This window comes from Calypte anna, chromosome 5A (assembly GCF_003957555.1).
Source record: "Calypte anna isolate BGI_N300 chromosome 5A, bCalAnn1_v1.p, whole genome shotgun sequence".
NCBI lineage: Eukaryota > Metazoa > Chordata > Aves > Apodiformes > Trochilidae > Calypte > Calypte anna.
The window spans coordinates 8951385-8977309 of record NC_044251.1 but is presented as its reverse complement, the minus strand read 5'-3'; the positions used below and the strand labels follow the sequence as shown (position 1 = coordinate 8977309).

The window sequence follows — 25925 nt, the reverse complement described above, 5'->3', positions numbered from 1 at the left end:
GTTTTGGCAAAGAACTTGTGCTAGAGACACAGCCAAGCTGTAGAGATGTGCTTGACTGAGATGTTCCCTGAAACTGCTTCTGGACCTGGAGTTTTCCCCTGTCATGGTGCCACAGCCACATCATAATTTAGTCTGAATTTATCAGGGCAGGTGACTCCATGCAGGCAGACAGAAGCATTTTTGATCTGATGAGGTGTTACTGTGTGCCCCTCACTGTAGGAGGGTAACATCACAAACACCTTTACCAGCACTTCCTGGCCAGGATGCCATGGCACACACAGCCACTTTTCTCCTGTCTTGTGGTTCTATCTGTCAGCAGCAGACTCGTGGTTAGGGATTCTCTCTAATTTCAGAATTCTGTCCCAAACCTGCCAAAATTTCTGCAAAAACAGGAGATGATTTTGCTGAGTGCTGCAGGACTCTGTGCTCCTGGTGTAGGCTGTATGGCAAAAACATTCACAATCTAATTTGCACATTTGTATCTGAACTAAACATAAGATTCCTGAATATCTTCTGGCTGAGTTGTAATTTAAAGCCAGAGCAGCAATGCAGTTTAGCTATGTCAGATAAGCCTCAGAGGTATATCCACAAATATATGTGTATATATCCACATTTATACAAGAAGGGGCAGGTTAAGCAGTGGGGACAATCACCAAGTGACAGAAAAGCCAGCATGTAAGACCTCATTTCCCATGACAGTGATTAATTTGAAAACACTCTTTTCTAATATTGCTGGTACTAATTAGTATGACATCCTCTTTTCTTGTAGAACAGTGAAAAGAAAAACACAACTAAATTTATATATATAAAACACAAACTGATAAACATTCATTACACATGACTATTCAAGGCCATACAAACTTTTAACCCTTTTTAGCATCTTTAAGTATCTGTAAATCTGCCTTTCCCAGCTAAGGAACTATATTATATTTCAAGTTCCTTCTCTTCCGCTCTACACTATCATGCTTACATATTTGGAGTTTATGGCATAAAATTTAATTGAAGCAGTTAATTATTTTTTTGCTCATCAAAAGTTATCCAGAAGGAAAAAAGCACCTTCCAGTAATCCCCCTGAAAAACAAACAAACCAACAACCCATAGCTGGAAAGTATTGTTCCAAACCTGCCTTGCATCCTGTATCTACGAAGAGTTATTCAAACCTGGTCAGGATGGCAGAATAGGGAAATATTATATTACAAGTGAAATTTTTAACAAAGGCCATGAAAGTTATGATATCCAACAAAGTAGCTCCATAAAAACAACACCTGCTTAATGTTTTTTTAATGAATGGTACTAAATTTTGAAAGGATTCACCTGTGATGGAGGTATAGCACAGGGTGCCAAGAAAAACAAGGTGGAGAGGATATATAAAAATAATTGAGACACAATTCAAATTCTGAAAGGGTGATTTGAGGAAATGCTTCTGCCCACACTGCCACAGAACATGTTATACTGCATGAAACAAAGTGAATAAGGACAAAGTCTCAGCTGTCAGGAATCAACAGCAAAATTCCATTGACCTCTTTTGGGCCAAAGAACACCCTAAGAAGAACAAAGATGACTTAATTTTCTGTTAAAAACAACCAACCAATTAATTCCAGCTATATCTGATGGAAACAAAATGAATGTAGCAAAGCTGCAGTCTAGTAAATGACCTGCCCAAATACAGCCACATCTGCATGGGCTGTAGCAGCTTCTGAGGGAATAATGGGACTGGGAGTCAAAGCAGTCTCTCAAAAGCCAACTCAACATCTGGTAAGAATGGGCTTTGGAATATCTGGGAAGTAATCCTGATAAGGCTTAATGCCTAATTTCCTCAAACTGGAATAAGCCATAAGAACTGAAAACCTAACAATTTAGATGAAAGGAATAGAAATGAGAAGAACTAAATTAAACTCTGTTATTAATGTCTTAGTATAGCCTGCTAGCATGCAGAAAAGTTACCAGCATGGACAATGTCATGGCTTTTCTGTCACTTGGTGAATGTCCACACTGCTAAACCTGGTCCAGGTCCACAGAACAGACATTTTTATTTCCTAAGCAGGGTTGAATTAAGCCAAGCCTGAAATTCAACACCTCATTGTGGATCAGAACTTGATGGAAAACTTGCAGCTCTGAGGTTTGGTAATATGGGCAGAGCTCCTCAGTCCTCAGCAACATTTTTAATTTTTATTTCCCTAAAAACCTGAATAAACCACAGGCTTCTTTTGCACATCCTCCTACCAGCTGCAGAAACCTACCTATTTGCCTTACTTTGAGAGCCAGCAAAATCATATATAGAAAATTAGTATGCACCTCCCTTTTGCTCTCCTCCTCCCAGCTGCAGATTCCAGTGTGCTTTCCTATTCTCAACCAGGACCTCTTAAGTCTAATAATCCCTCAAAATATCATATTTTCCTCTACATCAGCTGCACTTTTAGCTGCTGAGCTCTGCCTCATTCCACCATTGTGAGTCAGGATATCATGATATCCAGTTATATATGAAATATGTAAGTAATTTTTTCCCGTTGTCTTCCCAAGCTGTAAATTCCACTTCCATTTTTCACTGAAGCAGAAATTGGAGCCATGTGTTATTCTTCACAGCTCTTAGTGACAAGATAGGTAATAACAGATAGAGTATAGCAGTAGATCCAAAATATGTCAGAGGACTGCCCAGATTCTTAAATTCTTCTCAAAATGTCAGAACATAATGAAAGAAAACTGATTTTCTATTTTATCTTCATGTTCTGAACGCTTATTTCTTCTTGCATATTTTTAGAGGTGTACCTGGGACTGAAAGCTACTGCAATCCTGCAGCTGGGGCTCCTTGCATAGGAGGGAATATTGCACAAACAGCACAGGGTGGTGCTGACATCTCCCCTTCCAGACACCCCACCTGGCACCACAGAAACCTCTGTGTTTGCTATGTAAAAGAACATCAGGGGAAAAATGGCTGTTGAGCAGAATATCCTGAATATACCATGCTGCAACAGTACAGGACAAACCTCTAGAGGCCAATACAACCTAGAGGTCTCCTGAGCTCCTCTCTGTTCTGCACAGGTGACAGAAAAATACCCACATTGTCAATTGACATGAGAAAGGTTGTGTCTTGGCAGATGCTCTGTCTATATTTACAGCTTCTGTATTCCAGTGCTGGAGAACAAAAGCCATGGGAACCTGTGAGTTAGCTGCTTCTTGTCTGAGGACCTGCAATGGCACTGATGTACTTAGATCTCAGGTCCTTAAAAAATGAAAGTCTGTCTTTACAGTTTGAGTGATCTTTAAAATCCAACTAAGGAAAGACTTTTCAGTTTGATTTCTCATTTGTCTTCGAGTTATAGCCTGCTTAAATAGTATCTTTCTTAAAAGTATTTTCCATTCTTATGTACAAAAAGAAACAGAATTTTCCCACTACAAGTATAAAACATTTGTTACTACAAATGCCCAAATCACCCTATAGCTTGCTGACAACATCCTGATGGAACTTGTATCTTCAGCATTCATCTTTAATTCTGAAAATGACCAGAAGTATCACAAAAGAAAGTATGAAAGCAAAGATCAGAGAACTGCTCTTGAACTATGTCTGTGACAGAGAAATATCAAGAAAAAATACGAGCAAGAGCCCAAGGTCCTTACAAAGAGATCCTTAGGTCACAGAAAATTACTTCAGTAGCTCTGTAACATTTTGTACCAGCTGAGAAGCTGCTTTCAGTGTCTCCTACTTCATCAAGTAGCCTATTACCTCCTTGGCTCTGTTTGTAGAGAAGAGTCTTACAGTCCTCTAAGATCAGTGGCTGAAAAGCATTACCTCACTACCTGTTCTGCACTGAGCAGTGGGGTGAGCACAACTTACAAAAGCCAGTCCACAGCAACAAGCAAACTGATGTCCTGGGTAGGCAGACCCACAGCAGTAAGGATCAGCAGCATGGTGACCAGTCCGGCACTGGGAATGCTGGCAGCTCCCACACTCGCCAGGGTGGCTGTCAAGCTGCAAAACCAAAATCACATGTGGGTGGCAGGAAGAGCAACAGACACGTTCATTGCACACTCATGCAAGGATTAGGGAAGTCTTATTTTCTATAAGTTCTTCCCAGAAAATTAATGGTTATGTGATAAATCCTGGTAAGCTTCGTGCTCATGCTTCTGTTTCTCTGAAAATATTTATTAGGGGAGGCTAAACCCATGGGCTTTGTTCTGAGAGATGTAAGAGAGTCATCTGAGAATGTTAAGTTCTCTAAGTTGGTTATGACATTCAAATCTTTGATGTGGTGTTGTTTTCTGAGCTGTACCAACACATGGAGATTATTGAATCCTGAGTTTTGATCATCCAGACTTGCTGAAGTTTGGTGCCTACAGGTGGAATTTTCAAGATGGTTCTTGTCTGTTTATTTTTGGTACTTGAAGACTAATTGTGAAGTAATGGCTGAGAGTGGTTATTATCAATATAGTAGAAGTCTTGGTATCCAAACCTCTCACAGTACAAGCCTAGATACAAATCACCCAAGACAAAATAGCAAAATTCATCTGATTGTTTCATAAATCCAAACCTTTCTTTTTGCCTCTCATTTTTTGATGACTACTAGGGTGACACAGAGGATATCTGTGCTCCAAATGCTTGTAAAAATACGTCACACACCATAGCAAGTATCAACACAATTGGGCAATCCTATGAAGAATGGAAAATAAATTTTCCAAAGAAGAAGTGAAGAGGAGAAAATAAGAGAAGATAAAAGGGGGAGAGAGAGGGAGATCAAAAGGGAGAGGGTAGGAAAGGGAACAAGGAAAAAAAGACCAAGGAAAAATGAAAGGAACTGTTATCTCTGTCTTTTTAAACACAGAGATGAGTAACACGGTGCCTCTGTGGGTGTACACAACAAATCTGAAAGTGATTCTGACATACAAGTAAGGGGAAAAAATTCTCTGTGGGGGAAATCCTTGGCTGCTAGCACAGAACTTACCTGTGAGGGTATTACCCTGATCTGGAGCTGGCAGGTGGCTGGGTCTAACCCAGACAATCCAGATTGCAGTGTTTGTGTCTGGGTTAGGGTGCAACCTGGCCTAGCAAACACCCAGGTAGGTCCAGGAGGAGCACAGGCAGGATGCTCTGCTCTGCTCTACTCTGCATGAGGCTCTGCTTGTGCTGCCAGCTCCTCAGGCACTTCCAGCCTGGACTCGTACAGGATTCCTTTCAAGCTCTGTGGGAAAATCCTCCTGCCAACCCTCCCACAGCAGCACTTACAGAGCTAGAGGGGAATGAAGGTATAAAGAGCCTGGCTTAACTAGAATTTCCAAGATCACCCATTCCCAAAGAAGACAGGAAATCAGAGGATCTACATGACCAATATGAAGTAACTAGGGCTGGTGAAAGGCTAATTGTGTTTATGTCTGGGTCATTTGAATATCCTCACTATCACAAACTGAATTTTGCAGACAAAACCTAATAACATTTCATTCATTTGTATTGCCAATTCAAGAGATAGTTCTTGGCACATCACTGTAGCAAAAATATTCTACTGCATAAAGAGGAGAACTAATGTTGTTTTTTTTCAGATAGACCAAGTTGCCACCTGCTTAGCAAATGTGAGTCACAAAGCTGGCTGCAGAGCCCTGAAATAGTGAGATCAGGAGGAGATAATGGGTCAGTTGCTCAGAGGAGGAGAAAAGAAGTAGCTCAGGTTCAAGCCTTAGCAAACCTCTGGAAAAACAGCTGATTCCTGAATTGAATTTCCCAAATTTAATCTGTGGCACCTCTGAAATTACTGTTTTCAGTTCTAGCAATAAATATCCATCATGCAGGTCTAGCATTTCCCTTCATTAGGAGCATCCCTGAACCTTTTAGAAACCTGTATTTATTATTTCAGGGGCTGGGGCAGGAGGTAAAGAATGGAAAATGTGGAACTAATATAGCTGAGCAAGAAATACAGAATTAGACATCCCTTTGCAGGAGTTCCTTTAGTGTCAAAGTCTTGGTGGGTTTTTTGTGTGTGTTTTGTTGTTGTTGTTGTTGTTGGCTTTGTTTTGGTTTGGTTTGTTTTTTTAAATAAGGTGAGTGGGTGAAAACTAGAGGAAGAAGGCAAACTTAGCAGCTTTCAGTTGTGGTTTACATTTTAACTACTCAAAATGTTAGACCTGATGTCTTCATCAGGTTTTCCATTATAAACTAACTTTATCTGCAGCAGTCATAATTTTGCCATTGTTTTTTATTAGTCACCCTACCTAATAGGTCTTAAAACTCCATTACAGTAAACAGACTTCAATCACTCTTATCCATTCTTAGTGAGTGCTTTTGAGTACTTTCCTTTTTCCTTCCAAATATTCAGCTTAGTCCTAGTTATTACAATTTGATATGAAAAGACTAAAGTTAATATTTGCTGGGTTAGAGACAAAAAGTCTGGGAATATCCTGACCATGCTACAGGCAACCTTAACCTCAGGCTGGGCTATTCTCAGTGCATTTTGTTCATCAATGTCACAGAAAAAACACAGGGAAAGATAAACAAATAAGCACATTTACAAGGTACATATTTTTCTTGTAATGTATATGAACAGATGCACACTAGAAAGTCAGTGCCTCATTTATCACTTGTAATGTGATTTTTGTTAGAATATTCATTGCACTGGACTGAGAATGCTGTATTCCACATTAGATTGGCAACTGCAAAACTGTGTAGAAGACCAGAATGTACTAGGGCTGCAAATGATAAAAAAATGCAAGACACCAGAGAACTGGGGTTTATGCATATGTCATTCCTTTGCATATCATCAGAAATCCATGGATTTCGGAGTGAATCCCATGTCTACTGAGACTTTGAGCCCAAAGCTCCACATTTTCCAGTCTGTAGAAACAAAGCCCACAAGAGTTTTGCACTGACCTCACGGTGACTATCTGGCCTCCATCCAGGTCAATTCCATTCATCTGTGCTATGAAGATGGCAGCCACAGCTTCGTAGAGGGCAGTCCCATCCATGTTAATTGTTGCTCCAACAGGAAGAACAAACCTGGTGACGCGCTTGTCGATGCCCAGATTTTCCTCAAGACACCGGAACGTGACAGGCAAGGTTCCAGCACTGGAGGAGAGAAACCAAAAAGACATCCTTAGAATGTCATACAGGCATCTCAGGAAACGAAGTCAGAAATCCCGCTATCACTATTTCTAATTTCTACTTACACTTTTTGCTGTGATTCAAGCATTTTTTAGCCAATTTTTACATTAAGCCTACGGTCAACTGGAGGTGAGACTGAGGCCAAGACACAAATGTGACTTGAATTAGGGATGCGAGAGTGTAGACAAATTTTTCAGATTCATTTATGAATTATTTCTTGCACTTTGTCCAAAAAGACAAGTTCCAGATGTTTTCTGAGGGACAGAACTACAACCACAGAGAAACGTTTAAAATTTATTTTATTGGGAATTTGTTCTGAATGGAGAAATCAGTGTTGCATTAAGGAACGAAAAGCCAGGCAAAAATGTACAACCTGTGGAATTCCCAGGCATTGGGGGGCAGTAAATTGTTTAAAACACATCTGGAGGATAGTAAAACATGCAAAAGATGGCTGGATAAGGGGAACAGCCCCTTGCATGTATCCAAAGTGCCTTGGTGGGAACACTTCAGGTTATTATATTCAATTGCTCAAAATAAAAAACTTTCCTAAAATAATATTGCTGAAAACAGAAAATACTCTTTTTCCCTATAGATGCAAATGTCTTCTACATCTCCCCCATCAGATCTGCCTGCCTCAGGCAAAAGACTTGCTGCAACAAGCATCAATCTCAACACAGGAACTTTGGTTCTTTTCTTTTTTATCTCTGAGGTCAAGGCCACCAATAATTGAAGTTGGTTGTTGCCTGAGAAGCTGTTCTGAAAAGAAAGCTGATATGGGGAGGTTTCTTTTAATTGGTGTTTCATACAGAAGCAGCTGGAGCATATCTGTTGTGGCTTATTTGCTTTTTGTCATCTGAGCTGGCAGAACATCTCCAGGTTCTTCACCTTTTTATCCAACTTGTATTGACCCAAAGAGGCTGATAAATTACAGCTCTTTCAAGGCATTCCCTGTTCAATTTTCTGATGATTAGTTTTGAAATAGGCTTTTTTATTTTCACCTTTTTTAATTGAAATGGAAGATTAAATTTCGTTCAGAAACAAAGCATCTATTGAAGAAAAACACTTTAAAATATAGTATTTAACTGATAAACATTTTCAACAGAAGATATACTGACTACCCCAGTGCAAAGCTTCAATTTATTACTGAAATCTGAGTCACCAACACACTTTGTGGAGTCTGTTGTGTGCATTTAGCAGCAAGTCTAAAACGCCCAGTTCTTCAATTAAGTCCCCTTACTCTGCCAAACCTGATGAAAGAATAACATGAGAGGAGGGTTTTTTCATTTCTTTCTTGAACCTTAGCAATGTTTATTGGTGTGTTCTGGTTTGTTTTGGTTTTAGGTTTTTTTCCCCAAAGAAACAAGACTGGTCTTAACATGCTTTCAAGCCATATAGAATTATCACTCTTCTCTAGCTGAGGAAACAAGTACAACAAGAGGTGACACAATTTGCACAAGTCATTTGGCCAGTGCCAGAAAAGTAAACAAAAAGTGGGTCTCCCAGCTCTCTATATGTAACTGCACAACCTCTCAAAAAAAATCCCAAAGGTTATTTTTATTTATTTCAACGTGGCTGGTTTTATCCAATGACATAAAGTGATTTTGCAGTGAAGACCAGAAGAGCAGATGTATTATCTCTAAACAGCAGCCAATAATCTGCTAAAAACTAAAGCAAGCAGTGATTTCTGAGTGTACCTGGAAGCTGTGCCGAGTGCTGTGATCCATGCCTGGAAAATCCCAGCAAAAAATGAAAATGGGCTTTTCCTTGTTATCACAAAGTAGAGCAGAGGCAGGAAGATCCCTCCGTGGATGAGAAGACCAACAATCACAGTCACCATGTACATGCCAAGTTGTCTAGCAACCACTTCTAGATCCTTGATTGCAATGATTTTTCCACAGATGAGGCAAGCAATGCCCAAAGGGGAATACCTGGAGAAAGACAACAAGCACAGACAGAACTTGTCTTGGCAGCAAAGTCATAAAAATTGTGCTTAGCAGTGCCTTGGCTGGACAGAGAGCAGGGGGCTCAGCACTGAGATGCAGATCAGAAATTGCTGGAAATTCAGCGGATGGATAGTTTTCAGGCTAGAGAGCAGCCAGGCAGAAAGGGACCTGGGAGTCTGGATTGCCAGGAAGCTGAACATGAGCCAGCAGTGTGCCCAGGTGGCCAAGAAGGCCAATGGCATCCTGGCCTGGATCAGGAACAGTGTGGCCAGCAGGTCCAGGAGCAGAGCAGGTCCAGGATTCTGCCCCTGTACTCAGCCCTGGTGAGGCCACACCTCGAGTCCTGTGTCCAGTTCTGGGCCCCTCAGTTTAGGAAGGAAATTGAGGTCCTGGAGCGGGTCCAAAAGAGGGCAACCAGGCTGGTGAAGGGACTCGAGCACAGACCCTATGAGGAGAGGCTGAGGGAGCTGGGGGTGTTCAGCCTGGAGAAGAGGAGGCTCAGGGGAGACCTCATCACTCTCTACAACTCCCTGAAAGGAGGTTGGAGCCAGGGGGGGGTTGGTCTCTTTTCCCAGATGACTTTCAACAAGACAAGAGGACATGGTCTTAAGTTGTGCCAGGGGAGGTTTAGGTTGGATATTAGAAAGAATTTCTTTCTGGAGAGGGTGATCAGCCATTGGAATGGGCTGCCCAGGGAAGTGGTGGATTCACCGTCCCTGGGGATATTTCAAAAGAGACTGGATGTGGCACTCAGTGCCATGGTCTAGCAACCGCAACAGTGGTTCAGGGGTTGGACTTGGTGATCTCTCAGGTCCCTTCCAACCCAGCCAATTCTATGATTCTATGATTCTATGAACTTTCCCTTTCCCCATTAACTTTGTTTTATCCCAGCCCATTGAATGGAATATGAGTTTCCCAAATAGTCTCTGATCCTGGAATAACATCATACAAGATGACTGTAATGTTATGCAGGTTGAGATCATGATGCAGAGTGGTGTAGTATTTGTTCTTAAAACATAACTTTCACAGCCCACTGCTTATCTCAGATCAGAGAGCTGCATTATTTGCTTCAGTTAATCTGTTGAAATTAATTGCTTTTATTTTGAAGGTTCCAAAAGTCCCGTTATTTTCTTTCAGCAATCTGGACAAATACTTTTTAGTTTACAAATTCTTCATTAATTATGTATTTTTTTTACTTAGGGTAGGGTTTTTGTCACCTCAGTCATGTTATCCCCAGTGGCATCCATGGAACTCTTAAACAGGATGATAGCACAGTTCAGTAATTAAAATAATAAAATAAATAATTGAATGGATTTTATTTCAAAAAATTAATAATCAGCTATAGGGAAATGTGCCTGGAAAGAAGACAATATCTATACCTGCACTGGAAAAGGTTGGTATACTACATAGCTTTAAATGATATTCACTTTCTCTTATCTGCTCTATGAAACTTAAGCTGGAAGAAAGACTATGGAGAAAAATTCAACAAAATTCATCACTAAATATAAACTAAATATATATTTACAGAGTGACTTGTGATTTGGATGCTTAATTAAAGTCAATAAAAAGGAAAATTCCTTTGAGAATTCCTTGTTTGAGCTGTGCCCCAAATCTGGAAAGCCCTCACTGAGTTGAAATGCCAGGCCAGCTGTTACACCAGTTCCATAGACCAGAGCCAGGGGTCTGATTTGTTTTATGATTGTGTGGCAATGCCATTCCCCTGAGAGTCTGGAGCTGCCACAAGAGTTACAGCTTTGTGTACAGAAAAATCATAAACTTTAAATAAAATGTAACTCTGCATACAGAAGTGCATTTGTCTTTAAAAGCACACAGGCACCCTGCTCCCTATGGCCACCCTGGGCACTACGTAGCTCTGGGGAAGCCCTCAGAAGAAACAACTTTAAAAACAAACAAAACAAAAAAAAAAAAAAAAAAAAAAAAAAAATCTTCTTTAGACTGTAAAACACAGATTCTACGGAAACTATGGGTAGAGAGATTACACAGTGCTGAAACCAAGAACATTTTATTTGGTAGTAAAATATTTTTACTACAGAAACAGTGAATACAATGTGTCTCCTAGATGACACCCTGAGAATCAGCTAACCTCCCACGAAAATTGGAAAATTTGGATGTTCTCATGGTGGGCATTCTTGCTTGTCTGGCTGCACTTTCATGTAATGAACTTCAATAATCAATGTGGCATTTGAAAACCTTTGCTGGATTCTGCACGTCTTAGATTTCAGTAACAAAGAACAGAATGCCTTCAGAAATAATACTCCTAATTGAGTCCTAAATAATCCTCACTGGATAGAAATAATGCTGCTCTGGTTCTAACATACCTCTCAAGGTTTTAAAAATGAAATGTCTAATTATGTTGTTTACTAACAAACTGTGATTAATATATGCTGTATTAGGGCTTTATGAGGTTTTTTTTAAACCCTCTTTCATTCTAGAAGTTTAAATTTTGAACTTACCACATGATCATAGTTACTAACTTCATTACAATCTCATTCAGGATGTTGAAGAAATCCACCATCATCTTGGCCTGTTCTCCCATTTTCCCCATAGCAATGCCAAAAGCAATAAAGAATCCTATCAAACCTATTGGGAAAAAATGGAAGACAATAAGAAAACACAAGTGAAACCATATTTTTTTAGTAAGCTTTTGCACCTGTCAGTGTCTTGATACTAATGGCTAGTCCAGGTTTCAGAACTATAGTGTATATTACACATTTCTTGAAACATTTTTAATATGAACTGACTCTCAACTTTCACGATCATATTCAGAACATCTTTTATTCTTTAATATTTTACTGAAGTCACATTTCACAGCCCAGTAATGTTTGGGATTTTTTTTTTCTGAATTGATCTGATCATGAAAAAAATACTGCTCGGTGCCATGCAACTGTTAGAAACCTCAGAGCCCTGGCAAATGGGAGAGGCAGCACAGAGCAGTCTCATGACTCTCCTTTCTTCCTAAATTAGTCACTAGAGATGAATAACATTTTTCTTAAGCCTTACAAAAGTCCCTTGACAGATTCAGCCTACAGACTTGTTGGCCCTGGGGTACAAGAAAAGGCAAAAGCAGCCCCAGTACATAAATTTTGGATGCCAGAAGTATGTCAGCTAAATGAAAAAGGTGGGAGTGGAAAGGAGAAAGTGGGTGTTGCACTTTTAGGTTAACCACAGAATTCCCACTGAACAGATGAACCTCACTGACACTGGCTACCAGTGGACAATCATGGGATTCAAGACAAGTAACATTTGTCTCCTGAATTTAAATGCCGAGGTGTGAAAGCCTGGAGTATTGGATTAAGAGTGTGGAAAAATACCAAACTGAGTGCATCTGGCATGTAACTCTTTGGAGCTGTGTCTTTAATTCTAACCTTTACCATCCTACAATTTTCAGTGTTCAGAGTGGGATTATTAACTGATACTGATAGACCCTTGGAATCTTCAGCTACCATCTGAGGAACAACTTTCAGTTCTGATATGAGTTCAGTTATTTAACAAATGTGTGAACTCAGAGGGGAAATTCCTAAGGAAAAACCCATGAGGACAAAAAAGCATTGAACCGAAGGGAATTTCAGCTACCAGTACTCTGGGAAAAGAGAAGCTGTCCCATGTCCTCACACTGGCTTTAGCAACCAGACTATTTTTATTTTTTTTCTTAAATCACATATCCTAAGTATGAAGTACTTTTTTTAGCACCCACTTGTATTTGTTGAGTTACTTGTACAGGGAAGATACATACACATATTTGTGTGCTTCAGAGTACAAAGAAATGATGAAAAGCTTTTCAGTCAAAAACCAAGTAATTTTTGGGAATTCAGACCATGCATCAGAAAACATTAGTAGGTGGTTTTTGTTCATTAGTTCCGAATGAGCTGCTGCATTAGTCATATGAATCAAGTTGGTTCACATTTGCAGGAATTTGCCTGGCGTGTAAAGTTTCTTCAAGCTGGATGGCAACTCCCCAACATTTTTACTTCCTCCTTCAAAGCCATCCACGCCAAACCAAAGAACTCTGCAACATTTGATATTCATTGGTCAAAATACTACAACAAACCCCTCACCTAAGCTGTGTATTTCCTTTCTGTAGGAACTGTATTCAGCCCTCTAGCTCTTATCCATAACAGAGCCTGCTCAAAAATATATCCGGGACTTAATGTAATGAATCTCTCACTTTAGAAATACAGTTTCATTTTAATGCATAAAGAGAGCTCCGGGAGAGAAAGAAGGAGGTGAGTGTGATAGGATGAGCAATGAGCTTCTGCCTCACAGGGCGCAAAATGCCAATTTGCAGCTCCCCTGCCCACAGATACTGGATAGGAGGGGGGAGCCATGGAAGCAGGCAGAATACAGAGGCTCCTGGCTCTTGCAAAGCAGGCTTCTTCATAGGCAAACAAATAAACTCTGATCAGCTTACTGATGATATCTCCCCTACATCTAAGCAAAGCAGCCACTGAAAAACATCTCACCAGCACCCAGAGAAGCTCTGCAGGCACAGCAGCTGCCATGTCAGCCTCTACATCAGCTGTAAGAGCTCTGTCAGGGGACATCTACCCCTTAAAAGTGATGGTCAGGGGGTGAGATACAGCAGTGGTTTAGGTACTACCACACAGTCTGATTGTGAGGACCACACCTATAGATGTGGTGTGATGCCTAAGCACTGTGGACATCCTGCCACAGAACACAGGGGTGCTCAAGTGCTGGCATGCTAATGAACCTATAAATTGAGGGCTAATTTGTCACTGCTTCCTCTCATATCCAGAAAGTGTGAGGGTGAGAGAAGAGAACTCTCTGGGGTGACAAAATGGTGAGCCTAGGCACAGAGGAAAAAACCCAAAGTGGTGTGGCTGCTCTTCCTTCCCTGGCACCCCCACCCTTGTGTGAATTTGAATATGTTCTTCATGAAGGTGTGAGAGATAGGCAAAGCCTTCTTACCACCCCCACTTCTGGCTTGTCCAGACAGGATGGTACGACAGCAGTTGCTCCTAATTTGCAGCTGGTAAAGGTCAGCAGCCAAGATAAAAAGAAAGCTGTGACTCAGGGATGTGTCAAGCCTCTCTTGGACCTGTGTGCTGCAGTTCCCAGCCCACCTCTCACTCCAGGCTCTGCCTCAAGCCAAGTTCTATCTCAGAGTGCTTGAGACACCTGCTGGAAACAACTGAGCTCATCTTCATCACGGGCTGGGTAAAGCACTGGCTCTGGAAGTTCAGCCCCACGTTGTTTTGGGTGTATGTATTGATGTTAGTCTAGAGAGGCTGCTCCTAGGGTGAAAGGTTATTTTAGGTCCCTCCTACATTCACTGTACCCCAATTAATACCTCCAAAGCTGCAAATCTAGTTTCTGTGATACTGCCATACTTTCATCTCAGAGACCAATTGGCAGTCAGTAGGTAATTATGTTTGATGATTATTTAGGGAAACTAAACTTGTACTGAAGGGAAGATCAGACAACACCCAGCCACACCAAAACGTGTCGTACATATGATGTACATATGGGACAGGCAAAAAGTTTTCCTACCCAGGACATTCATGCCATCCTTAAATTCAAGTCCCTTCTTAATGACCATCTGGGCTTCTGGTGGTGCTTCAGGCACTGTCTCGTTCAGCATAGCAAAAGCAGAGTCAGTGACATTAGATGGTTCTTCAATGGGCTGTGGCACTAGCACTTTCTTGGTGACAGTTTGGATCTGAAGGCAACAAAAAGGGAGGATGAGAATGGAAACAGACTGAATGCAATCCATATGGAAAGTCAGGATATAATAATAAAAGTCTTCTCTTGAAATTCCATAGAACTAGATTTTTAAGGGGTGAAAGGTGTTTCACAACCTTTTACCCCCTCTTCCAAAATAAGTTTGTTTTTCAATAGTTCCAAGTGTTATAAAGACCTGTGAGTCTTTCTCATGACTCCAGTGTGAAAAGTATGGCAAATATTTGTTTTTTACCACAAGGATGTAACAGATAGCTGTCCCATTTGTCCAGGTGGTTTAGAAACGGTGCTTCAGAGATTGCATGTTATGTGTTGACACCACTTATTTAGCACCAAAAGGCAGAGACTTCCAAGATCATTCACAACAGCATCCCAGCACTAAGGCTTATTATTCAGCATGGTCTGCCCAACTTAAGTTATCATAGTTAGTTTGATGATTAACTTGAATCAAAAACTTAGGACATTTCCAACAGTTCACTTGGTGATTATGAAAACCCAAAATGGAATATACAGTCACCCAAGCTCTCTAATTAAAATATTGTGAGTGACAGATAACAGAAAAATTATGAAAGCTGACAGATCAAATCTGACCACCTGAAAAAAAGAAATCAGCATCTGACTGGATCTGGACCCCCCCTGGCACATGAAAGGCAGGGTCAAGGGAAAGCTGTGAAGGAATGGTAGGAGGAGAAACTGCAGAATTTCAGCAACTGCTTTCTCCCAAGGCAAGCTGGAAACAGACAATGCTTATGGAGAGAGTCTGTATAAATGTAGGAAGATAAAATGCTAGTGAAGAGACCTAAACACTGATATTACACACACTGAAAAACAATAAGGTTCCAAGAAAACTATCTGACATGGGTAGCTTAATTCTTCTTTCTCCTGCTTTTCAGTTCCTTTGTTGATATCTGACCACTTTCAACTGACCAGATATTTATTTCTTCTCTCTTCATTATACAAATAAGGGAAAGGAATCAGAAAACAGAAGCACTCTGTTCTCCCTTCGCTCAGTTTTGAAAAAAACCTATTTCATATTACATGTGATGTTTAACTACATGACTGACATTCCCATGATAAATATGAAAGACTGAGAATGTTCTCTCTTTAAACTTCCAAGGACTATGTGTTTTATGTGGAAGTCCATGGAAGAAGTAAAGCAATCCAAGACCTTTTGGCAACTCAGGTTGCCCTCTATTCTTCCACCCTCATGGCCTCTTCTCCTTTTCCCCTCTTCACTTTATTCCTTGGCCATAACCACAGCTCCAGCTCTCATGCTGTTCCATGTAGTAACACTTAACAACAGGTTTGGTGACAAACCCTGTTCCATCAAATAAAAAAAAAATCTGTTAATACTGAAAATTTACTAGTAGAAAATACCAGCTTACATAAGAGAAATGTGCTTAAACAGAAAATAGGAAGCATGCATTTTTTCATTTATTTTTCTCTTCAAAGTGAAGCTGTTTTGATTAAGCATTGGCAAAAAGCTTTAGACAAAATTATCAACCTACAGAGTGAGCAACACATGGTGCAAGCATCTTTCTCTTCCAGCATGCTTCAAACCTGACCTGATGGAGCCACCTGTATGTGGGTCAGCCACTGGGCTGTGCTATCCCCACCTAGTCTGGACTCTAATACAGCAAAAGTAGATTTCAGAGGTTGGGTTTGGGGGTGCTAGAATGAAGATCATCCATGTATTGCAAATGGGGCATTGCAGAATCATCAGCTCTGTAACTAACAACAAAGGTTAAATTCAGCTTGGGTGAGGGAACCCATAATTCTTTAGCTGTTCAGCCCCCAGCCAGCATTCATGACCACGTATATAGTACAAAAAGGGAGGAAAGAAAAATAATAACTTAACCCAAGAATTTAAATAATAATTAGAACATAAACAAGGCAGCTATAAAAAACAGTATTACTTGCTCAAGACTTAAGACCTGTATTTCTCTTTGCATCATCATTTATGCCATTCATCTAAATGATGGCATTAACTCTAGAGACATGCCTGGTAAATAAAAGATCTAAAAAAACCTTACCAAGGGGTAGAAGGGTTTACCTGCTGAAAGCATGCTTGGACAAGATTTTCAGGGAACAGATTTCGGATCAGATCCAAGAAAGCATCCAGACTAGATACTTCATCATTCTTCTTCCCTTGACCAAGCTGTTTCTTGAGCTTTGGGTTCCCTGGATGGATGGCTAAAACCAAAATCACACCCAGGACAGCAGCAATAATAGTGGTGGACATGTAGTAGACCATGGCTCTTGTACCCAATCGTCCGCTTGCTTTAGCATCTAAACCAGACAGTCCTGCAGGTGTTTTATTTTAAGAAACAAACAAATACATCACAACTCAATATCCAGTTGAATAATAAGCAAATAAAACCATTTGTGATTTGCAAAGTTTAATTGCTGCCTTCAGGTGTTTACTTCTGTACTTCTGAAATTCCCACCACTAGACAGATTGCTCGAGCTTCTCCCTCCAGTTCTTATGTGAACAATGCCTGCTGCTACTAACTTGAAGAGAACCATTTAAGAGTTTGTCTAATTGCAGAGGAGACATTGAAAAATACAGAAAATAGCACAAGATCTTTTGTCCCTGATTGCTGCAAACTCCCCATGGCCTGGCTGACAGCCCAGCTTTTAGAAGGTAAGGCTTGCTGGGGTCATTCCATCTTATTTGCAAAGCTCAGCCGAGGAATTCAGGTGAAACAGAATATTAAGGAATATCCAGTGCTTAAAAAGGAAATGTGTGTGCATGTCTTTGAAATTAAATCAACTCAGGCATGTATGTATTGAAGCCAATGAAGTTAATCAGAGATTAATACTGAAGTACATACTGTGAATACAAAATCCCTGACAGAGTCCCATCAAAAAAAGCAAACCAGGTGATATGTGTAGCAAACATCTTGAAGCCTACCTGTGATTAAACTGGAGATAATTAAAGGGAGGATCAGCATTTTTAGCATCCTCATGAGTATATCTCCTGGGAAGGCTATTAACATGATGATGTCAGGGTCAATAGGTGCTGCTATACGGAGAAGGCCACCACACAGTGCACCCAGGATGACACCTGGAGGAAGAATAAAAGAGAGGTAACTTACCTGAACCCACTTTGATTACCCAGAACAGCCAAGAAATAAACTGGTTACAGCTGATTTTTGGTAAAGAGATGGATTTTGGCAGACGGCCTGTTCACAGAATTATAGAATCATTTTTGTTGGAAAATACCCTTAAGATCATGATTAAAGAGAAGAATCTGATATAAAATCTTCTGCTAGCCAAACCTATACCTAAAGTAATATTTGGGTTCTGCAAATGCAAATTGATGCAAACCACAATGTTACTGAGGTTTGCTAATAACTGTGAAGGCCTTGTAATACATTGACAGATAGTGAATTTAATTCATATAATTGTTGTACAGCTCATAAAATAGAGGCACGAAGATGTGATTTATATGAAGCTGTACAGAAATGACATTAGAGCCAGGGTTGGCACCCAGCTCTTTATGGTATGACGTGGAATTCCCAACATAAGAATAATACCACTTGAAAACAAGGGCAGCATAAGTAGCTCTTCTATAGACCAAGAAAAACTCTGCAGGAAAGCCAGAATAGTCTTGTGAGAAAATCAGCTTCAAGTTTTGCCTAGGGGGTTTTGGAAGGGAATACCTGATCTGGAATACTGCACCTATCACTGCAAAAAACTTGGTTTCTAGTACCCATTTGTGACTCCTTCACTTTGATGGTCTGCACTTTTCTCTTTGTGTTAACATTCTAAAATCACAAACTATTCCTTCGGTTCTTAATTAGATCTGTATCATGATAGCACCCAAACTCCTCTCAGGACTGAGGCTGTTAATGCATAGTCTAGGAAAAAAAAAAAGGTGATGTTCACTCTTGTAACATGGTCTTTGTGAATGGATGTTTATGTTGACATCCAGGTTGCCTTTGTTTTCCCAAGCCCAAGTCTCAAGGGTAATAAAACTTCACAGCAAAGCCTGAGATGAGATCTGCAGCAACTGTTACTCTTTGAAGTATGAGTCTGATACAATGAAAAATATATCTGTACTTATAGATTTTTCTGGAATCACATCAGGTACCTTCTAGAGATAATTCAAAACAACCACTGTCTATAAACACTTCAGCAGGATCCATATTGAAGGCTGAAACATACAGATGTGAAATCTGTAGCTCAAGATCAGCTGCAGTTGGTCTTTCAAACGATAATGAAATAGAACATGCCTCTGAATTTTCTGCATTTGGCCTTTAGGTTTAGCGGGAAAAAAACCCACAAAAACCCAAAGAAAAAGTGAACCACCATAAAATGTCAAAACCAATAAAGCCAGAGACCATATTCATGATGAGATCATGGAGTGCAATCTTACAGCTAAAGAGAGGGGGAGAAACCTTAAAATCAGAAGAGCACGAAGTGAGAGACAAAAGATGAAGGAAAATGTGAAGAGTTTTCATCTTTTTTCAAATAGCTGAAAGAAAAAATGTGAAGTGCATTTATTTCTTCTGGATGAGACCGAGCTGACTGGCCTTGGGACTTGGATCCCAGTCCATTCAAAACAAAATACAGAATTCACTCCGTGAAGTGGCTTTGCTCCACGTTGTGTCAGTAACATTCTGCACACCTCAACTCAACATCAATGCTTATGGGTATCCAGCATCTGCTGAGCACAGACAGGGGCTGGGGTACTACATCAACAAATACAGAAAGACACAGAATTTCCAGAGCTGGAAGATGCAGCTTACCAAATACAGTGAGAGTCAGGAGCAGATTCCTGTGGAGTGATTGGCAGAACTGCACACAAATGTTCCTAGATCTGTGCTCCACTGGACTTAAATGACTTTCATGCATCCTCACTTCTACTTGCTTAGGCATATTGTTGGCACTGGAATAAAAAATTAAATTCAAGTTATAGCACAAGATGCCAAAAGTGAGAGGAAAGTCTGAGTTACTTCTATAATATATAACTGGGGAATCTGATGCCTGTTCCATCACTTCCCACATGTCACAAACACTGAACATATTCTGCTCTGAAGAAGTTTCTGAAAATGCAAGAGATTTGCCTTCTAAAGGTGTACTTTAAAGTATTTTTGCAGTTATCTCTCAAACAATGGAGATGTAAACAGCATTAATTCACTGGACACATCATCTCAACTGTTTTATGGATGAAACTATTGGTCCTGAGATGGAGAGATGGCTGAAGAACACATTTCTACCAGCAGGAAAATGCAGGTCTTCATACCTCATGTATTCCAATTCAGGAAAAGAAATAAAAAATTAGGATTTCTTTGCAAAATAAAGCATTCCAGAACATTTTGCTTAATTTTCCCAAAATGTTTCATTTCAACGTTAACATTTTATTGTAATATAATCAGAATGCTGAGGTCTCAAAAAATTTAATTTGTTTCTACAAAAATGCAGATGTCCTGTACTATAACACTATAAACAGACAATATCTGTTCACCAGTACAATGTTATCTCACAAGTTACAAAACAGAAAAGACATTCTGATTTTTTTCTCTCACCATATGGTATATTCTATCTTAAAATACATCCCGTTCAAGAAACTTGCAACCATCCTTTTTAATTTCTTACTGGTTTTACAAAGGCAGCCCTGTCACACTGGATCTCATGCACAAGAGCTTCTCCTAATATCAACATATCAGGAAACTGTGCTAACCCAAGCTACTGCAGATATTCTTGATGCTAACAGGTTTTGCCCTGATTTATACTAATTACCATTAAAATGTTTGCAGAACTTTGGGCAAGAAGTAGAGACAGAACCTATTTCAGATACCTGTTTTATCAAGATCTAAATGCCAGAAGAACCAGAACAGCATTAGAGACACCTTATAAAAGTGCAAAAGTTTTAATGGTGACTCTTACACCTCTGCATCTCCAGCCTTCCTAACAAAATCTCTGTTTCCCCCTCTCTCCTGTGTCCTACATCACTTTTGACACCAGGAGTTCAGATTTCAGTGCTCCATCTGCTATCAGCAAGACCCCCTTCCCTTTAAGCAGGTGCTGCTGTGTTGAACAAAATAGGCATGGACAGACTCCACAGCATTTATCTGGTGAAGGCTACCTGGACTTTCCCCTTGTTGTGCATTTGTACAATACAGAGCCCGTGAGGCACCAAAAGAGTTCAGCTAAATTCCAGTATTTTGTGGGATCACACTGTATACATTTTAAAGTACTCTAGCCCCAGAGAATCTCCTTAGTGCTAAGAGCAATTGAAACTGTCTTCAGTAATTTTCTAAATCCTTTCTTTCCTCTCCGTTATGGCTGACATAGCTCCTTGTAATCTTGTAATGAGCCAGAAGTCTCCCAATTAAAAGCACAAAGGATTCTTGAATGGTTACAGAGATGGGGGATTTCTTATGCAGAAGGAAGCATCTGTCCTAGCTGGAAAATGAAAGCTAACTACAGAGTCTTCTTCTCTTTAAACTTAAACGGCCACTGTGTCTAATTCAATTACTTGTTGTACACTGACAGAGAAGGAACTACCACTGAACTGGTGAAAAAAAAACACTGCAAAACAACACAGCAAAAGCTGATGTCAAGCTGAGAGTTGGGGATGTTCAGCCTGGAGAAAAAAAGGCTCTTGAGAGACCTTTGTAACAAACAGCCTTTGCGTACCTGGAGATGTCCCACAGGAAAGCTGGAGAGGGATTTTTTACAAGAGCAAGAAGTGATAGGATGGGTGAGAAAGGTTCCAAACCGAAACAGTCTTGATTTAGATCAAATATTAGGGAGAAATTCTTTACAGTGGAGGGTGAAATGTGGATACCCCATCCCTGGAAGTGTTCAAGGGTTGGATGGGGCTTTGAGCAATCTAATCCAGTTCTTGTTCCCTAGGAAGTTTCCCTAGATGACTGAAAAGTTGTTTACACTTTTATGTTATTTGCAGAGGAAATCAAAGGTTTTCATCTAGGCACAAGGTAAGTGTGTAACCAAAAAGCCACTGCAGCTCATTTTAAACAAAGTGCTTCAAATTGCTTCTAGACTTGTATTCTTTAGACTGCATACAGGAAATAGAAATTATTCTACAATCACCCTTTCTTCCACATATCTGCTGACCCAACACTTCCTGTTAGACCCCTCAGCTGGTGACTGCATTTGGGCTCTGCCCCCAAAATTGAAAGTTATTCTACAGCATAAAGTGATGGCAATAACTACCTGGTGGCATAACCTCACCCTTTCTGTATAAACCAGTCCTCTGATGCTCATTTCAATATCCCTAGTAACACCTACTTAGTTTTTGTGTCTTCTTGTTTCCAGTTCTGTATTTAAGAGAAAGAAGTGGTTTTGTTACTAAGACCCTATAAGATGGACACTGTCTAATCGAGAGGAAATCCCTTATTTCATTCACATGCATGTCAAACATCACATCTCAACTCCTTTTGCTCTTACCTTGGAATATAAAAGGTTGATCCTCCACACTTCCCAATGAGAAGTTTCTCTACTTAGAAGGGAGTCTAAGAACAAAATTACAGGTTTTCTATGAAGTCTGTGGTACATCACAGTCCAGATCCACTTATACTTGAAATAATAGCCTTTTAGACTCATATTCTTATAGTAAAAGAAAGCTAAACTTCATGCTGAATCCTGAACCTTGTTTTTCCTCTTTATTAATTAGCTTTTCTAAGTTAACCAAGGACAGCACATCTCTTTTTTGTCTCTCACTTACCTGCCCCTTTAATCTTCTTATGTTTCATTTCTCTCCTGAGCAGCCATCTCTCACACATTGACATGAGACATTTGGTTTACATTATTTTTGTTAAGTCCCCCTCTTACTAATGAACTGGTTTGAGTTTTTTCTTTTTCTATTTTTTTGAGGGGTTACTGCTGCAGAGGAAAAACAGTTTCCCTTCCCTTTGTTGAGTAGATGTATAAGAGAAAGAAAGAGTTGGCTCCTAAAGCAGAGCAAAAACCTCTTTCCCCAAATGCAACTCAGCTGAGTGCTTAAATTCTCCTAATTCAGGACTCAGTCAAATCAGAGAAAAAATCTTGAGAAAAATCCAGCAAGACAAAGTTCAGAACATACTCCCAGAACAAAAGATCTGAGTTTAGGTTTGCTAAAACTGAAGATCTCTGGTATTGCCTCAAGTCCATAATTTTTTATCTGCATCAACAGCCATTACCATGATTCAACCCTCCTGTCTCAACATATAATATGACCTTTAACCCAGCCTATTAAGAATGGGAAACTATTTGGGTGTCCAAATTACAGCTACTTTAGCAAGACAAGCACATCACATTGTGACAGCCAAAGTAATCGTGATCTGAGTAGTTTGAAGTTACTAGATTTCTACAGAAGGGAAAAAAACATGCCTCAAGATGCCTGTCTACACATTCTTTCCTCACACAGACTCTCGAGGAAGTTTTGAACATCAGCTTTATAACCAGACTCACAAAATTACTCTGATTTAAACACCCTTTATAGCTGGGCCATACATCTACCAGAAAAGAAATAGCCCATCCTAGGATTTTTGTAATATATATATTTTTAATTTTACTTATGATTTACAACACTACTGATGCTATGCTCTTTGAATCATAACCACATCAATTGTTCAGCACAAATAAAGCAATCTATTATACGCCCTTCAAGTGCTCTTTGCATAAAATATAAGTGAGAAGAATCCAAGAAGGGCTAAAAACCACAAACACCCAAACCCCAAATAAACACGTCATCACTAATAGCCAGAAAACATGCTTGTAACACCACTCCTCAGTGCACAGCCTCAGTAAGAAGTTAAATTAGCAGTAGATTTAGAATTTCTACTTTTCAGGTTTTTGACTAGCAGCCACATGAGTTATGATAAAGGTCAAAGTGTAGATCTTCATACTAAAGCAAACGAAAATTACAGCTGCTGATTTTGCTCATTCTTGCTTTAAAAAAGAATTTAAATATACTACATATACAAATAAAACCAGGGATTTTTTTTCCCTTTGAAAGCAAAATCCATATGCAATTAAAAATAAAGTTTTAGTAGAAAAGTTCTAGGAGCCTTTGGTGCTACTGTTGGTCAGGAATAATACTAATATTCCTAAACCCCAAAATTGGTATGTTAAAAGAAGGTAATTTTAGAACTTGTTAAACCAGATTCAATCTGGAGGACAAACATAAAAATGAATGCTGATGTCTTAAAAGCATGCCAATAAGTATGTTTATCATCTGTGACTAATAAAGACAAACAGGCCAGCTGAAGTTATATGTAATACAATAAACAATGTCATCTGTCCCCATCTGCAAACACTTTTTTCTGTTTCTTTTTTTTTCTGGGCAAGTCTTACTTTGTTGAGGAATATTAAGGTAGTGTAAGCTTGAAAAGATTCTTTGGTCTCTACAGGTTTTCAATGAGCTTTTGAAACTCTGCACACACAGGGTTTAGTGCAAAGCAATTTTACATAATAGAGATGTATTCAAGTTGTATTTGGCTGTGGACAAGGAAGTTGGAAACCCATTTGCAAGAAAATCATACAACATAAAACTGCAATCTCATGTTCAAACCTTGTTACCTCTGCTACAATTTTTACTTGACCCGACCTCTTCCAGGCTGTTCCTTTCACACATATCTCTTACAGAGAGCTGAAGCCAAAAAAAAAACCCAACAAAAAAATCCCTATGCAACTGAAGGAGAGTTAAAAGAAGCTACTGAGTTACCTAGCAGTAACCTGGGTCCTTGAAGTCTATCTTCAGGCAGCAGTTGTGGAGGAAAGATCAAATGGGATGCTATGAAAAACAAAACTTTGGTTTCTCGTGTCACCACTTCTTGCCAGGAAGACACCAGAACCTAAGTTGCCCTTTCTATTCCATGGTCACTGTGGTGGATTGTCTGTTTCCTTGTATAAAATGATGTTCTGTTATTTAGTAGATTTAGCCCATAGGCTATTTATGAACTTAAAAGCATCAAAAAATGCTAGTAGCAATCAGGATTTGAAAATTAAATATATAGTAAATAAATTTACTGCGCTTTATATGGTAGAGTTTTAAAGAAACAGAGCTCAACATTTCTATCCCCTGTTCTCCTTTATCCATTTCTGCAACCTGTGACTGAAGAGATGAATGAAAAGTGGGATAAAGGCTCAAAATGGGAGACCAAAATAAAGAAGGAAGAAAGAAAGCAAATCCCACCAGCACCCTGAATGAATGCCACCTCTGTTCTGTGTAAATTCACGTGTGTCCTAACTCCAGTTTCACAATTCACATTTTCATGTAGAACAAGTGCACGGAAGGAAAGCAGAAAGAAGGAAATTTTAATGGGAGCTACTAACTTCTAAAAATAAGAGAGGACACTTTCTTTTACTTTACTTTAATACACAAGGGAAAAAAACTCTCTAAAAGCAAACTTTACCATGTGTACACTCAAACCTCAGCTCTTTCAGGGAAGAAAGCATATACTATAATGCAATTAAAAGTTCTGGAGCGAACAAAATGCTTTTTATGATAGAGTAGGTTTTGCTTGGATCCTGTTTTAATTTTAATCCTGTTTTAATTTAATTTTTCAGTTTCAGGAGCTATGTCTGTGACTGAAAAACAAAGTAGCAAACAAAATACTCTAGCTGTGATCACTCCCTGCTTAGCTGATGCTTTTTTCAGATTTCTCTCTTGACTGGTTAAAGATGGAGAAATAGGTACAACCTTGATTCACACTTCAAAACAAACAAAAGGAAAAAAAACCAAATATGGGGGTAAACCAAACTGCTGTTTCAAAATTATTTCCAGGGCCTGGGAAATCTCTGAGCTGATGCAAACTACTCCAAGTCTGAGTCTGCCTTAGTCCAGACCTGGTGAGCTCTAGGACTGTCAAACTTTGCTCTCACAGACTGCCCTGGGTTGGTTCAGAGGATGCAGACAACAAAGGAATTAATGCCACCCTGGGCATTATATAATTTCCACCCTGGGCTGGTGTCTCAGTTCTACCCTCTGAGCACATCATGCTTGTGTATGACACTCAGGGGTTGATTTCTCTTCTGAGTAAGCTACCTGACCATTATAATATTACATTTCAATGAAAAATCCAAAGCTAAAATCACACACGATGAGTTCTTTGGAAGCAGTAACTTCTCCAAAGGAAGCAGAAAGTGACGTGAGCACAGGCTGCCATCAGCCAGCTCATCTCACCAGGTGCAGAAGGCAGCACTCCAGGCATCTTACAAACTCCTTC

The 25925-nt window shown here is 39.7% G+C and overlaps 1 protein-coding gene across 1 annotated transcript in view; it reads right to left on the bottom strand.

Moving 5' to 3' along the window:
- Nucleotides 1-25925, bottom strand: part of SLC1A2 (solute carrier family 1 member 2) — a 51893-nt gene that overhangs the window by 3706 nt on the left and 22262 nt on the right. Inside the window, exons 2-9 of the mRNA XM_008498640.2 lie at nucleotides 19497-19636; nucleotides 17657-17809; nucleotides 16796-17046; nucleotides 14554-14722; nucleotides 11499-11625; nucleotides 8776-9009; nucleotides 6851-7045; nucleotides 3833-3967 (exon numbers count right to left, since the gene is read on the bottom strand). Coding sequence (XP_008496862.2) covers nucleotides 3833-3967; nucleotides 6851-7045; nucleotides 8776-9009; nucleotides 11499-11625; nucleotides 14554-14722; nucleotides 16796-17046; nucleotides 17657-17809; nucleotides 19497-19636 — 1404 coding nt within the window. The remainder of the gene's footprint in view (nucleotides 1-3832; nucleotides 3968-6850; nucleotides 7046-8775; nucleotides 9010-11498; nucleotides 11626-14553; nucleotides 14723-16795; nucleotides 17047-17656; nucleotides 17810-19496; nucleotides 19637-25925) is intronic.